The sequence below is a fragment of the Trifolium pratense genome, linkage group LG7 (assembly GCF_020283565.1).
Source record: "Trifolium pratense cultivar HEN17-A07 linkage group LG7, ARS_RC_1.1, whole genome shotgun sequence".
Lineage (NCBI taxonomy): Eukaryota > Viridiplantae > Streptophyta > Magnoliopsida > Fabales > Fabaceae > Trifolium > Trifolium pratense.
In genome coordinates this window covers 27,381,090-27,396,618 of record NC_060065.1, presented here as the reverse complement: position 1 = coordinate 27,396,618, position 15,529 = coordinate 27,381,090, and the positions used below count along the sequence as shown (strand labels likewise).

Below are 15,529 nucleotides of genomic sequence, written 5' to 3'. Positions count from 1 at the left end.
AAAACGTTTAACATTCGCTGCTGAACAGTTGTCCACTAAGATGGCAGTTACCAAATAATCTTTTACACGTGGCTTATGTATGTCAGGTAGTGGGTGGTTTATGATGACTTTTAGTATTCAAATTTTTGTCAATAAGCGTAACTTTTAAAATTTGCCATTTTTGTGTTAACTGTACGCATTTAAATAAACTTACACAATACACTTGCACACTTTTCACTCTCACAACATACACTTTTCATCTCTCTAAACCTCCAACAAAACTTTCTTTCTCTCTCGTTAGCATCAACCCTAACCTAAACCTTCATCATGTCTACTTCAACTTCAACAAATCCAATCGCTATTCCTCCATTTATCTTCAAGGACATGGAATTTGTCGGGAACGAGATGGAATTTCAAGAATCCTTGTTAACTCTTCTGCCTGAGAAGATGGTCGATTTCAATAGTTTGAAAGTTAATGGATATGATGTGGAACCCTACTTTGCTTCTCAAGGTTGGAATAGGTACTTCGAGATGCTGAACGGTCCAATCTACCCAGATCTCCTTAAGCATTTCTGGATGAAAGCTAAGGTCTTCTCCAAGTACGAAGCAAAGCACGAAGAACTTCTAGCTATTGAAAGAAATCCAAGTCTGAAAGGAAAATCTCGGAAGGAGATGGGTCTTCTTGAGTTTACTGGTACTCAGATTAGGTCAAATGTCTGCGGCATAAATCTCACTTTCTCAAAGGTTCACTTTAATGCTCTGCTTGGGTTAACAAACTCTAGTATGATTTTGGATAGTTTTGAAAAGGATATAAGATATAGAGAAGATCTTCTGCACATGATGTTTACAGATTTAAAACTGAAGGGTAAGGTCAAAGGAATGACTGATGAGTGCAGGGTTCTGTTTAAGATTATCATATCATCTATTTGTCCAAGACTAGGTGGTACTGATACAATCTCCTGGCCTCATCGTCATCTAATTTATTTTCTTCTGACTCAAAGAAAGGTTAATCTGGGAGATTACCTCTTTGAACGTGTTTGTGAAGCGATTTTCTTCAGCAAGTCTCAGAGGAGAACAACCATTGTTCATCCTAGATTATTGTCTGATCTACTCTTTCAAGGGAGAATAGTGAAGCAGCTTAAGAAGTTTCATCCAGAACTTGTTGAGAATAAGATTACTCCAGAGGTTCTATCTGCAAACTTCCTATCCAAAATGCATCTCATCAACACCAAAGTGGTTCAACCTGCACAAGACTTTCAAGTTCGAACAGGTGATCCATTTTATGTGGATGGGTATCCTATAGTCTCTGAATTGGATTGTGAAGAGGTTATTCAGAACTATTTGAAAGCGCTTAAGGGAGAAGGTTATGTGGTCACTAGGGATATGGTACCAAAGGAGCCAACTGTCAGCATGTACAACCCTAAAAAAAGGAAGTCCAAAAGAAAGGCTGAAACTCAAGAGGATCAAGTTCAGCCAGATCTTCTGGCTCAGAAGAAGATCAAGGTAGAACAAGCTGTTGCTGAACAAAGGACAAAGCAGAAGCATGAAGAACCTGCTGAAAAGGTTGCTGAGGAATCCTCTAGAGCTCCTAAGAGGAAACTAAAGCTGGATGATGATGAAGCTGACTCAGAAGAGACACTCTGATGAGGAAACTCTTGCTGATAGGCTTCGGAAGAAACAAGTTCCTGTATCTAAAGGTAAGGATCCTAAGATCTCTTTTAATGAAGCTGAAATTGGATTAGGTTTCACAAAACCTCTTAGAACCATTCACCCTGACCCCATTAATATTTCAGACTCAGAAGAACAAAGTTGTTCAACTGATGAGCTGATCAAAGAAGGTAAGAAAAGTCTTTCAAAACTTACCTCCTCTGATAAGTCTCAGCAGAAGGACAAACAAGTTCTCTCTGAAGATCCTATAACTGAACTAGAAAAACATCTGAGCCCAAATACTCTGAACAATCATCCTTTCTCTCACGAAACTACCAAACCCAAATCACCTACCAAACCAAAATCTCCTGTTAAACCCAAATCACCACAAAATCAACCACAAAAAGAAACATCTGCCAAACAAACATCTGATCCACAACCAAAAAAATCTCCTGAACCCATACACTCTCCCACCAAACACTCTACTCAAACCTCTCCTACCAAATCTCCTGAACCAACTACTGAACCCACAAACTCTGAACAAAATTCTGAACCTAACCCAACCCCAAGTGCTGAACATGTATCTCCTGAACGTGTTCACACTTGTGCTCCTTGTCCCTTAGAAGTAGATGTTGTTGATAATATCAACTCTGCTCCTGAATCATCCAAGCCTTACACAATTCCTTATACCTACCCCACAACATCTGACCCTTTTAGAAGCCTATCCAATCAGCTTTATGATGATCTTTTAAGGTTGTCTGAACTTAAGAACAGGCTCTTGGTTTGTCCTTCTGATGTGGATGTTGAGGTGTCGGCTCTCAAGGCCAAGATATGTGATACACTGGATATGGTTGGTAAGAACATCAAAGCTGAGATTGGTAAACGGGACATGAAAGTTGTCAGTCTGATGAGGGAAGCTATTGCAAGAGCAAGTCTGAAGAGATTGACCATGTTTAACCATGAAGAAGCTGAGACCTCTAGGGCTGCAGCTGTATCTGCAAGGAAAGTGTAACGACCCAAATTTATTATTCACTATTTAAGTGTTTAATTATTTGGTGATGCGGTTTTTAAGTAAGATAGTAACTTTAAGTTATTTATCGAGAGTTTTAGTTAACGCGCGAGTTAGTGAGAGTTAACGTGAGTTGGGCCAAGCTATTGGGCTTGAGGCCCATTGGGCCTTGTGAGCTAGAGGGGGGCGCTATTTAGCCCTTGTAGTGAGAGAAAGAGTTCATTTTTCTTGTTTTTGGGAGAATGAAGAGAGAAGGGAGAGCATGGAGCTAGAGCAAGAGCTTGGAGAAGGGATTCGAGGAGCAATCTTCGTGAGTTCGTCGATCCAAGGTAAGAGAGTAGATTTCATATTCGTGGGTGACCCGAGGAAGGGGAGAATGTCGATTTCTCCTCACCCGAACTTCCTCCACCCCATTTTCGTTTTAGTTTGGAATGGATTTTCTTGATGGAAATCGTTTCTAAGGTTCTTAATATGTTTAACATGCTTTTAACATGGTTAATGAACGGATTTAATGGTTAAAAACGAGTTTATGAAAGATTAAACTCAAGAACTTTGTGTTCTTGAGAGTTTTGATGAAAAAGTGTTCAATCTTTACTTTTTCGATGTTTATGATGTAGATCTGAGAAATGGACTGTCCTTTTGTGTTTATCCATGTTTGTTATGCTTGAATACAAACTCTTTTGGGATTTATAACATGAAAAATGGGATTTTTGGGCGTTTTTGTGTAGAAAACGCAAGTATTTCGCCCCAGGCGCAATAATTTCCGCCTGAAACGGCAGAGCAGTGAGCAGCCAGCCTTTCAGATGTTTTTCCGCCCCAGGCGTAAACATTTCCGCCTCAGGCGTAAACTTCCGCCCCAGGCGTAAATATTTCCGCCCCAGGCGGAAATACTGCAGATTTCACCAATTTTCATCTGCTGTCTTCCTTTGCATGTATTTTCAAATCAGTGTCTTATTCTTACATGATTGTTGATGCATGTTGATGCTTATAATGCTCATTGCTAATCGTTAATTGATTGTTAATCATGTATGAAGTATAAATGAAGTATATTAAGGTGTTAATCAACTTAATAAAGAAGGATATTAGAATTATGTTATTCTAATAAAGACGGATATTAAGGTATTGATTATCTTAATAAAGACGGACGTTGGATAGTGTTCCACGTTATTGTTGACGGGCTATATGCCAAAATTGTTGATGAATATATTCATGAGTTTTGAGTGCATGCATCATGAATATTTAGGGATATTGGCTTGTCCAATAAAGAAGGATATCGAACTATATTTGTTTGATAAAGACGGATATCGGAGGTGAAATACTCTGATAAAGACGATGGTACCACATGCATTAGAGGTGTCTAGAGGACATAACATGAATGTGAAGCATTAGATTGCATTAGGGATTATGTGTGCATTTTATAATAAATGATGTTTGACACATACTTGGTAAATGTTGATTGTTAATCCGTATATGAGGAGCAGAGTTCGCCATGACTATAAAATGAACAATGCAGGGTCCGTCATGACCATAATCTGAACAATGTATTTGTTGATGTTTTGGTATTGTCCGAGACGACGTGAAACTATATGTTTGGTGTATTTTGTGGATGATTGATTAGGTGATAAATGAAGTATATGCATGATATATGAATATGCATGAATGATGGTGATGTATATGTATAATGTATGATTATGCATGTTTTTATGAAGAAGTGTTTAAGTACCATTTACTTACACTTGTATATTTTGAGTATGTTATCTAACTCTCTTTTATGTGTTATGTGCTGGACCGTTGGGGGTCCAGATTTACAGGTTTTGTGGTATTCGATGTCGAGTCGTCGGCGAAGCTCTGCTCTGATTGTGACACGGGAAAAGGGGTTTTATATGTATATAGAGTCTCCTTATCTAGGTTGTTTTGTATAGCTAATAAATACATTAGTTGATTTAACATTTGTATAAACAAGTATTTTTACTAATTAACTACATTAGTATTATTTTGGTAGAGGAGTGTAATACTCGAACCGACATTCAATAAATTAAATGTGATTTTCCGTTGCGTATTTTGAAAAAGATTTTACTAAGGTAGAAATATATAAATAATGGGTTTGGGTGTTACAATTGGTATCAGAGCCCCGTTGTCTTCGGACTGTGTGGGTTATGTGTCGATCAGAGCAGGTCTGTGCAGTCAGACCAAGTGAGTATTGTGTGTCAGTCGTGTTTGTCTAACAATATTGTTGTGTTTGTTTTGTGAAATCATTCATGTTGTTTATTTAGGAACTATGAGTGATGTGAATTGGATTAAATTATTCGTTCTTTTTGTGAGTAATGGTGTGAGTGCTATTTGCTAATTGTTGATGATCCGGCATGATGTATATGCGTAGAGTTTAACCTTTTTATAGTTTAAACTTGATGGATTGATGCTTATTTGCTAATTGTTGATGATCCGGCATGATGTAAAACTGCATGTGACGATCCGACATGATATAAAACTGCATGTGGTAATGATTTGAAATAATTTTAAAAACTAATATTATTTCTTGAAGATTTTGATGAAAATATAGAGTTATTTTCTTTTGGGTGAGTGAAAATTAATTTTCAAAATGGTGAGAAGAGTAGGATATTAATGTGTCCTGGTATATGTTTGTTATATGTTTGGATTTTGTGGATTAGTGAGTCGAGAAAACGAGAGTTTAGTGGGCGTAAGTTCAAAACCGTAGCAGAGCACCCAGATTTTTGGATGTGCTCGCTAGGCGAAGAATGAACCTCGCTGAGTCTCGCTAAGTCTTGCTAAATCCTGTGAATGTTTTTGACTTGTCTCGCCGGGAGCTCGCTAGCTTTTGCTAAGCGAGGGAGCCAGACAAGAAAGTTATTTTGTTGATGTCTTGTTCTGAGTTGATTGAATGTGAGTATGAATTATTGCTATGCAATGTTCATTTTTCTTGTGTTGTTTTGATTTCCTAACTTTGAGAAGTGAGGGAAGTATAGGTTACTTGAATGCTTGCATGAATTTGTGTTAGTGTTTAGGTATCGTGGGTTAGGTTTTGTCCCCTGTATGCGACATGCGTATAAACGATGTCGATACTAGTTTCTTCTTAGGAAGAATATGTTTAGAGACGATAGAACCGTTAGGTGTGAGCACCAGAAGTTCTAGTGGAAGAGTGTAGGTGGGTTTGAAATAAGTGGGGGAGAAGGTTATATCCCTCCGAGATGTTTCGATCGTGAGAAGATGAGATGAGTAGAGATGTTCTTGAAGCGGAATATTCAGGAATTGGCGACGTCGTTCGAAGTGGAATGAATGGGCGTAACAAGTTGTGAGAAACTATTAGAAGAGGAGTTGTCGGACCAAGTGTTTCGCCGTGAGGCGTTAGTGAGATTGGTTAAGTAAGATGAAGAGTATTCGGAATGATTGGAAATCATGTGTTGCACTAAAAGTATGGAGGCGTGTTTTGTGGACCAAAGTTGAAGTACCTGTTTGATCGAAATGAGTCGAATATGAAGAAGAGGGAGTGATTGAGATTCTTGAGGAGGTGATGATTTTGAAGTAAGTTGTCATCCAAGTGGATCGGATGTTGTACCGGATTCTTGAGTAAGAAGCTTTATGTGAGTCGTGCATATGGTAGTAGGATGAATTGGTTGAACAATTTGGAGTTCTAAGTCTAGTGTGTGGAGTGACTTTCGGAAGAGATTTGAGAAGCTTAGAGAAAGAGATGTGAAGATTAGTGAACCGTTGGTGTTAATTAATCAATGAAGGGAAGTAGGTTTTAAAGTAAATAAGAATGGAATTGAGAAATATCATAATAAGATTGGTATGCTTGTTGAATCGTTGGAAGTAAGAGTTGTATGAGTAGTCGAGTTAATTCGAAGATGGAAGTAGGATAACGATTCGAAGGATTTTGTGAGAGGCTTGTCGAAGAAAGAGTAATTGGATTTGGATAATGACCGGACAATGGGTGTCACATGTTGAACGAGAACGTAGAGTCTTGGAGGTTGAGATGAAGCTAAGTGAGTAGTAACGTCTTAGAATGATTTGAAATAAGAAAGTTAGCCGTTGGAGAACGTGTTGAGAGTGAGTAATAGGAGGTCATGTTGGAAGTGACTTGTGTTAGGTGAGAGTTTGCGAAAATGATTACCGCACATATGATAGGAGGTCATGTTGGAAGTGACTTGTGTTAGGTGAGAGTTTACGAAAATGATTACCGCACATATGAGTAGATGTTGTGTTTGAGCACATATAGTAAGGAGTTGAAGGTGATGCCTAAGGTAAGTGTCAGAGAGCATTTGGTAGTGCCCACAAGATAAGAGTGAGTAAGTATTTGCTAAGGAATTTGGATTTGTGGAATGGAAGAGTCGGTAGAGACTAGTTTTGTTAGATGCATCGTGGATGTTGATGTAGTATGGTCGTAATCGGTGACAATGAAGTAAAGGATTTTAAATTGTTTCATCATGGATGATGGAACGGTAGTGATTTGGTGCATAACTTAAAATGTATTTTGGACGAGAATTTATAGAAATTTTCTAGAAATGTCAGGTTGGGAGTAGACAAGGAGTCTCTAGTAAGAATACTAAGACAAAGAGTTGATATTGGAAGACCTTGTACCTTATATTAGAATTTAATGGATAGAGTTAGATCGTATGACGAGTATTTGGAGCTTTGTGGATTTAATTCAAGAGTTTGATATTGGGATCGAATGTACTAAGGAGAAGTGGTGTTGGAAAACGTTTGCGTTAAGGAATGCAAATATTGGTTGAGAGATTACTTGGGAACAAAGTAGTCGTATTGAATTCCACTCAATGTGAGAAAAGGAATTTGACGGTTGGAAACGATAATTTCTAAGATGTGTCGAGGAAGATTTGAGAATGTTGGTCATCAAGTGATTGTTGGAATTGAATTATCGAGTGATATGTTGGAATAAGATTTGAATATGAATAAGTGGTGTACCACGGTTAAGTGATTCATGAGGGAATCAGAGACTTATAGGATTTGTGGAGTTGTGGAGTATTCCACGGGAGTACCTTTCGGAGTGTGTTCAATTGGTTGTACCAGTTTTAGGGTAACGTTGTGAGGTCGTAGAATGTGAATCCATGGATGTTTCGTGCGGAGTGGACGTTTTAGCGGTTTGATAAGAATGTTTTGTGCCGATATCATGATTGTTGAATATTTATCGACAAATTGAGGAACTGGCCGTCCTTGATCTCTTGTTGATAAATGGACAAAAATTGTGTTGGATGAGATAAACTAATTTTGTCAAACTTGGTAATGTGTAATGTTTTGAGCGTTTCGTTGGAGGGTCGGATACAGGAGTTATCCGGAGTTGTTTTAGTAGCGTAATTTTCGAGGGCGAAAATCTTTTAAGTAGGGGAGAGTTGTAACGACCCAAATTTAATATTCACTATTTAAGTGTTTAATTATTTGGTGATGTGGTTTTTAAGTAAGATAGTAACTTTAAGTTATTTATCGAGAGTTTTAGTTAACGCGCGAGTTAGTGAGAGTTAACGTGAGTTGGGCCAAGCTATTGGGCTTGAGGCCCATTGGGCCTTGTGAGCTAGAGGGGGGCGCTATTTAGCCCTTGTAGTGAGAGAAAGAGTTCATTTTTCTTGTTTTTGGGAGAATGAAGAGAGAAGGGAGAGCATGGAGCTAGAGCAAGAGCTTGGAGAAGGGATTCGAGGAGCAATCTTCGTGAGTTCGTCGATCCAAGGTAAGAGAGTAGATTTCATATTCGTGGGTGACCCGAGGAAGGGGAGAATGTCGATTTCTCCTCACCCGAACTTCCTCCACCCCATTTTCGTTTTAGTTTGGAATGGATTTTCTTGATGGAAATCGTTTCTAAGGTTCTTAATATGTTTAACATGCTTTTAACATGGTTAATGAACGGATTTAATGGTTAAAAACGAGTTTATGAAAGATTAAACTCAAGAACTTTGTGTTCTTGAGAGTTTTGATGAAAAAGTGTTGAATCTTTACTTTTTCGATGTTTATGATGTAGATCTGAGAAATGGACTGTCCTTTTGTGTTTATCCATGTTTGTTATGCTTGAATACAAACTCCTTTGGGATTTATAACATGAAAAATGGGATTTTTGGGCGTTTTTGTGTAGAAAACGCAAGTATTTCGCCCCAGGCGCAATAATTTCCGCCTGAAACGGCAGAGCAGTGAGCAGCCAGCCTTTCAGATGTTTTTCCGCCCCAGGCGTAAACATTTCCGCCTCAGGCGTAAACTTCCGCCCTAGGCGTAAATATTTCCGCCCCAGGCGGAAATACTGCAGATTTCACCAATTTTCATCTGCTGTCTTCCTTTGCATGTATTTTCAAATCAGTGTCTTATTCTTACATGATTGTTGATGCATGTTGATGCTTATAATGCTCATTGCTAATCGTTAATTGATTGTTAATCATGTATGAAGTATAAATGAAGTATATTAAGGTGTTAATCAACTTAATAAAGAAGGATATTAGAATTATGTTATTCTAATAAAGACGGATATTAAGGTATTGATTATCTTAATAAAGACGGACGTTGGATAGTGTTCCACGTTATTGTTGACGGGCTATATGCCAAAATTGTTGATGAATATATTCATGAGTTTTGAGTGCATGCATCATGAATATTTAGGGATATTGGCTTGTCCAATAAAGAAGGATATCGAACTATATTTGTTTGATAAAGACGGATATCGGAGGTGAAATACTCTGATAAAGACGATGGTACCACATGCATTAGAGGTGTCTAGAGGACATAACATGAATGTGAAGCATTAGATTGCATTAGGGATTATGTGTGCATTTTATAATAAATGATGTTTGACACATACTTGGTAAATGTTGATTGTTAATCCGTATATGAGGAGCAGAGTTCGTCATGACTATAAAATGAACAATGCAGGGTCCGTCATGACCATAATCTGAACAATGTATTTGTTGATGTTTTGGTATTGTCCGAGACGACGTGAAACTATATGTTTGGTGTATTTTGTGGATGATTGATTAGGTGATAAATGAAGTATATGCATGATATATGAATATGCATGAATGATGGTGATGTATATGTATAATGTATGATTATGCATGTTTTTATGAAGAAGTGTTTAAGTACCATTTACTTACACTTGTATATTTTGAGTATGTTATCTAACTCTCTTTTATGTGTTATGTGCTGGACCGTTGGGGGTCCAGATTTACAGGTTTTGTGGTATTCGATGTCGAGTCGTCGGCGAAGCTCTGCTCTGATTGTGACACGGGAAAAGGGGTTTTATATGTATATAGAGTCTCCTTATCTAGGTTGTTTTGTATAGCTAATAAATACATTAGTTGATTTAACATTTGTATAAACAAGTATTTTTACTAATTAACTACATTAGTATTATTTTGGTAGAGGAGTGTAATACTCGAACCGACATTCAATAAATTAAATGTGATTTTCCGTTGCGTATTTTGAAAAAGATTTTACTAAGGTAGAAATATATAAATAATGGGTTTGGGTGTTACAGAAAGCGGCTGATGATATGCTACTTCATATGTTCAAGAACTGCTGGGTGGACTCCAATTTGTTCAAGTGCTTAGAGGATCAGAGGATTGAGACTGAGAGGATTGCTCAAGAGGCTGCATTGCTAGATCAAGAACAAGTTCTTATGATTGATTATCCAGAGGATGGTGGATCTTCCTCTGATAATGGAAAAGCCCCTATGGAAGCAGATATGGATCATCTAAGGGTTTTGGAGCAAGCTATTGAAGAACAGAGGTCAGATCACCAAGTTCTTGCAAGCAAGGTGGATAAGTTGGATTCCAAAGTGGATAATCTGAATAACAAATTTGATATTATCATCGCCCTCCTCCAAAAACCCTAGGCTTCTATGCACATTATTTTTTTGTGTTGTTAAAGATTTTATGTTTTATCTTGTTAACTTTCGAACACTTGGTTCTTTATTTATTATGTTCTTGATTATATTGTTTGCATGCTTTGGTTCGTTTTTCTTTTTATAATTTTTTTTTTACAAGTATCAAAAGATGGAGACAAAGAAACACAAGCAGAATTTATTTAAAATTTTTCATTACATTGGCTAACAATGCCTTGAGTACATTAGCATACGAAAAAGAAACCTAATCCTAATCAGATAAAGTCTCAGAGGAAATCTCAGATTTCTTCTCCGATTCATCTGAGGATATCTCTATTGGCTCTAGGTCTTCTTCTTCTTCTTCTTCTTCGTTTTGTTCCTCCTCATGAACATAGCCTGCTATGAACTTGATACACCTAAAAAGATGCTATTTATTTAGTTAATTTACTATTATATTTTATATGTTTTTATTTCGATTTCGAAGTTTTACTATATAAATAGTTACTTATTCCTCGTATTTTAAATAAACAGATAAAAAGTGTACGAGTTGAAGAAAAGAGCGAAAATGAACTGAAAAGGAGCAAGAATGGACAAAATGGGCCACACAAGTGCAGCCAACTGGGCCACACATGTGCAGCCCAACCCAACAACAATTGACGCACGCCAGCAAGGAGCAAATGCCGCTCGCCAGCTAGCACCAAGTGGCGGTCGCCACTTTTTTCATCCTGGCCGTCCAAATAATTTCAATCGTGTGGCGTTCGCCACACTAATTTTAGTCCCACATCGATTATTTTAATTGTTTTGTCTCCTAGCTACTAGTATAAATATGTGTCCTTTCTTACACTTTAAACACACACCAACCTGTAACAGTTGAGGAAGAGAATTGAGACTTAGATTTATTCTTGGTTTCTTCTCTTAGTTTAATATTTTTATTTCCTGCTGTTGCGCTGTCGGTGTCTGTACTCAAGATTTCTTTTATTAATTCAGGTTCTTTATTTTATTTTATTTATTTTTATGCTTATTTTATTTATTTTATTTTTCTGTTTTTATTTAATGTCTTTATTTTTATTTATTTATTTTATGTCTTTAGTTTTAGTTATGTCTAGCTAAATTTAGCGTTGGTAGGATGTGTAGTTAGTAGCTAATAGGGGTTCGGTAGTTAATTCGTGCTTAATAGTTTTCAACCACCAGTTTTAAATAAATACGTTTTCAAACAATTTGTCACGAGAGTGAGGATTGTTTTAAAGGCAATAAACCAACATTGACGAGAGTTGAGGTTTAGGGCCGGATAGTTAAAACTGACCGTTAGTTCTAAAGTCCGCGAGAGCTATTTAGGATTGATGAGTTTTATATTGGTTTTCAAAGGTACTTATATATGTAAGTGAGCACGTGAGAGCAGAGCATTTATTTTATCTAAGTATAACGCTAGTCAAGATTTGCGAGAGTTGAGATTAGTGTTTTTAAATCAAATATAATTCTTGAAAACTGGCGACTGTTTTATTTTCTTAAGCAGTTTTTAATTAAACGTTGATTATAATTCGTCACGAGAGTGAGAATTAATTAAAGTAAAAATCAATAGAGCGAGAGCGTGAGATTTCTACTAGATAGTAAAAACTGAACATTAACTCTAATTCGCAACGAGAGTTGGGATTAGAGTTAATTAAATTATATTGCTTTTCAAAGAGTATTTTATTAGCGGATGTGAGAACGAGAGTTAAGCATCACCTTTATATTATATAATGTTGGTCAAGATTTGCGAGAGCTGAGATTGGTATTTTTAAATCAATATAGTTTCGAAATTTAACAGTTTGTCTAGCACGAATTAAGCGTTGAACCCTCTGAAGCAACTAATAGCACGTCCTAGCAATATTTTATTTACATATTAAAAATCTAAAAAATATTTATTTCTCTTATTTTAATTATTCAATTAATCAAAACCCTTTAAATCATTAGCCTTAGATTTACAAAGCAACACTAGATTACGGTAAGTCGATTATTGGTCCTTTGGGTTCGATAATCTTTTAAAACTACGCGACACAACTGTATACTTGCAGTTAAGTTGATAAATATCGCGATCAAGTTTTTGGCGCCGTTGCCGGGGACCAATTTAGTCGATATCGTAACTCCAGTGTTACACCGTAGAGACTAAGGCAATTTTATTTTTATTTTACCCCGATTAGTTCGTTTGTTGCATGCCAAGCACTCGCTCTAGAGGTGAAAGATTGGTGCAACTAGTTAGCGAACCCGAACGTCTTTTAAGACGTAGAAATTTAGAAAATCAATTAGAGATTCCTCTTCCCGATTTAGTTATGGCTAAAGCCCCACAAGAACGACCACTAAGGTCCTACGCTATTCCTTCGCAAGAAGAACCGCACAATAGCATCGCTGCCCCCGCTATTGAAGCAAATAACTTTGAGCTTAAACCTTCATTGTTGTCAGCCGTACAACAAAACCAATTCTCCGGAAACCCCACGGACGACCCCAATTTACATTTGTCCATATTCTTGCAATACGCAGATACCGTGAAGGCAAATGGTGTCAGTCCCGAAGCTATAAGACTTCGTTTATTCCCTTTCTCGTTAAGAGATAGAGCTAGAGCTTGGCTCCAGTCCCTACCATCTAACTCAGTCACCTCATGGGATGAGTTAAAGAAAGTCTTTTTAGCCAGATATTTCCCACCCAGCAAAACTGCTATGTTAAGAGCGCAAATTAATGGATTTAAACAAAAAGACAACGAGTCTCTTTTCGAAGCATGGGAAAGATACAAAGACATGATTAGGCTATGCCCATATCATGGACTCGAAAATTGGCTAATTGTCCACACCTTTTACAATGGTCTCTTGTATAATACAAGAATGACAATAGACGCCGCAGCTGGTGGCGCACTTATGGATAAACCATACAACCAAGCCTATCAGCTTATCGAGAGCATGGCTCAGAACCATTATCAGTGGGGAAACGAGAGAACAACCGTAGAGAAATCTCAAACGAAAGGCGGTATGTACGAAGTAAGCGAGCTTGACCTTGTTAAAGCCAAACTTGAAGCTCTGACTCAAAAGATGGAGAGTATGACCACAACACCTGTAGCCACCGTGGCTGCAACAATTTCAAACTGCGAACTGTGTGGAATTCAAGGGCACACTATCGCTGAATGTCAACTCTTGACGGAAGTTCCCCCAGACCAAGTGAACTATACTCAAGGAAACCCTTACAACCAAGGTCCGAGGAACCATCCATACCTTTCGTACAAAAGTAACAACGCTCTATATGCACCTGGCCAAACACCTACTCCTTCGCCACCAGGATTCCAAAAACCTGCTCAAAATGCTCCTATGAAGTCAAACCTTGAATTGATGATGGAGAACTTCATAGCCGTACAAACTCAAACTAACAAGGAAGTCCTAAATCAAAACATACACACTAGTGAGCAAATTAAGCAATTAACAAGCAGGCTAGATGTCTTGACCACTCACAATAAGATGTTAGAGACACAAATCGCACAAGTGGCACAACAACAAGCATCTACCTCTGCTCCTGCAGGCATATTTCCTGGCCAGCCTCAGCCAAACCCTAGGGGACATGTGAATGCTGTTATATTACGAAGTGGGACACAATACGATGGACCAGCTGATCCTAGAACTAAAAATCCTGCCATGCAACCCAATTCTGATAAGACAACCGAGAAGGAAAGTGAACCTAATGAAGAAGGGAAGGAAGAGAGTGGCGAAGAAACCGTAGAGAAGAAAAGACCATATGCACCTCCGCCACCTTATAAACCACCCATCCCTTATCCCCAAAGATTCGAAAAATCTAAAAGCGTAGGGCAATTCAAGAAATTTGTAGAGCTTCTAAAACAATTAAATATCACAATACCTTTTACAGAAGCCATTACCCAAATGCCCTCATACGCTAAGGGTGCGTTTGATTTGCAAAAGTATAGTTACTGAACAGAACAGTACAGGACAAGTGACTGGGTTACAGGACAACTTTTTTGTACTATACTCTGTTTGATGATCGGTGCACAGGACAATCAATTTTGTACTATACCTTGTTTGATATGTTAAGTACCGGACAAAATAATACAAAAGTTACTGTAATGCCCTTTTTGATGTAAAATGATACAAAAGTTACAAAATTCACACTCTATCTCTTAAGCTGTTCATCTTCTCTGACAACAAAATTTCTTAAAGGTGTTTTAGATCCACTTCTTCCTGTGCTCCCAAAAACTAATTACTTGATCCCGAAATTGGAAGCTTGTTCATCGGTTTGTATTTCTTGTTTCTTCTCTTCTTATTCTTCTTTTTAATTTACAGAAATCACATTTATTAATAACAATAAACAACAGGGAAGGCAATATAGGTTGAAAATCAGATCTAAAACATATTCATTGGTTCTATTAAACCAAACACCGAAGTTTTTCTTTTGTTATTTTCAATTCATGAAATCCTTCAATTTTATTCAACGATTCAACAAATGACAAAAGGGATATGGAATTGAAATCAATTTCAGAAGGGACACAGAGATGAAATAAGAAAAGGAAAATTGAAATAATGAAGAAAAGCTTGAAGCAACTCCGCCATTGTCGGCCATGGTTGAAGTTGGTGGTGGGCGGTTGAATGATTTGCAGCAATGCGTGGGTAAAAAGGTGAACGAACCGTTGGCAAAATAAGCTAAGGAAGAGGGATAAAAATGTATTTTTCTTTTATTTGTCCCCCGGACAAAAAGTTGTCCCCCACTTTAGTGAGTAACAAAAACGTGGGTAGTTGTCCTGTCCTCGGTATATTTTTTTGTGCTGTCCTTTTTTTCTTTTTTAAAACAAATGTTGGACAACTATTTTTGTTCTGTCCTGTCCCTTATTTTTTGCAAATCAAACGCACCTGTTGGATATAAATTTGGTATTTATCAATTAAATATAAATTTTCACGTAAACAGCACCATAAGGGTGAAAACTTGTCTTGAATCATGAAGACATATTTCACCTACCCACGACCAAGCCTTCCATAAAAGTTTGCTTAGCTAACACAAATTCACAAGAAACACAACATAACAACACAATAGAATCTTAT

General features: G+C 37.4%; 2 protein-coding genes and 1 non-coding gene across 3 annotated transcripts; 2 read left to right on the top strand and 1 right to left on the bottom strand.

Annotated features, from left to right (window-relative positions):
• The first annotated feature begins 306 nt into the window (after positions 1 to 306).
• On the top strand, positions 307 to 10,475 carry LOC123896172. Its single transcript, XM_045946595.1, has 4 exons — positions 307 to 922; positions 1,025 to 1,542; positions 1,601 to 2,617; positions 10,119 to 10,475. Exons 1-4 carry the CDS (start codon positions 307 to 309, stop codon positions 10,473 to 10,475), a joined length of 2,508 nt encoding a protein of 835 aa, XP_045802551.1.
• Positions 10,476 to 12,655: 2,180 nt separating this feature from the next.
• Positions 12,656 to 14,410, top strand: LOC123896171. Its single transcript, XM_045946594.1, has one exon. It carries the CDS (start codon positions 12,656 to 12,658, stop codon positions 14,408 to 14,410), a length of 1,755 nt encoding a protein of 584 aa, XP_045802550.1.
• LOC123900272 lies at positions 13,157 to 13,263 on the bottom strand. Its single transcript, XR_006805918.1, has one exon. It is a non-coding gene; the product is annotated as a small nucleolar RNA R71 (small nucleolar RNA).
• Positions 14,411 to 15,529: the final 1,119 nt, after the last annotated feature.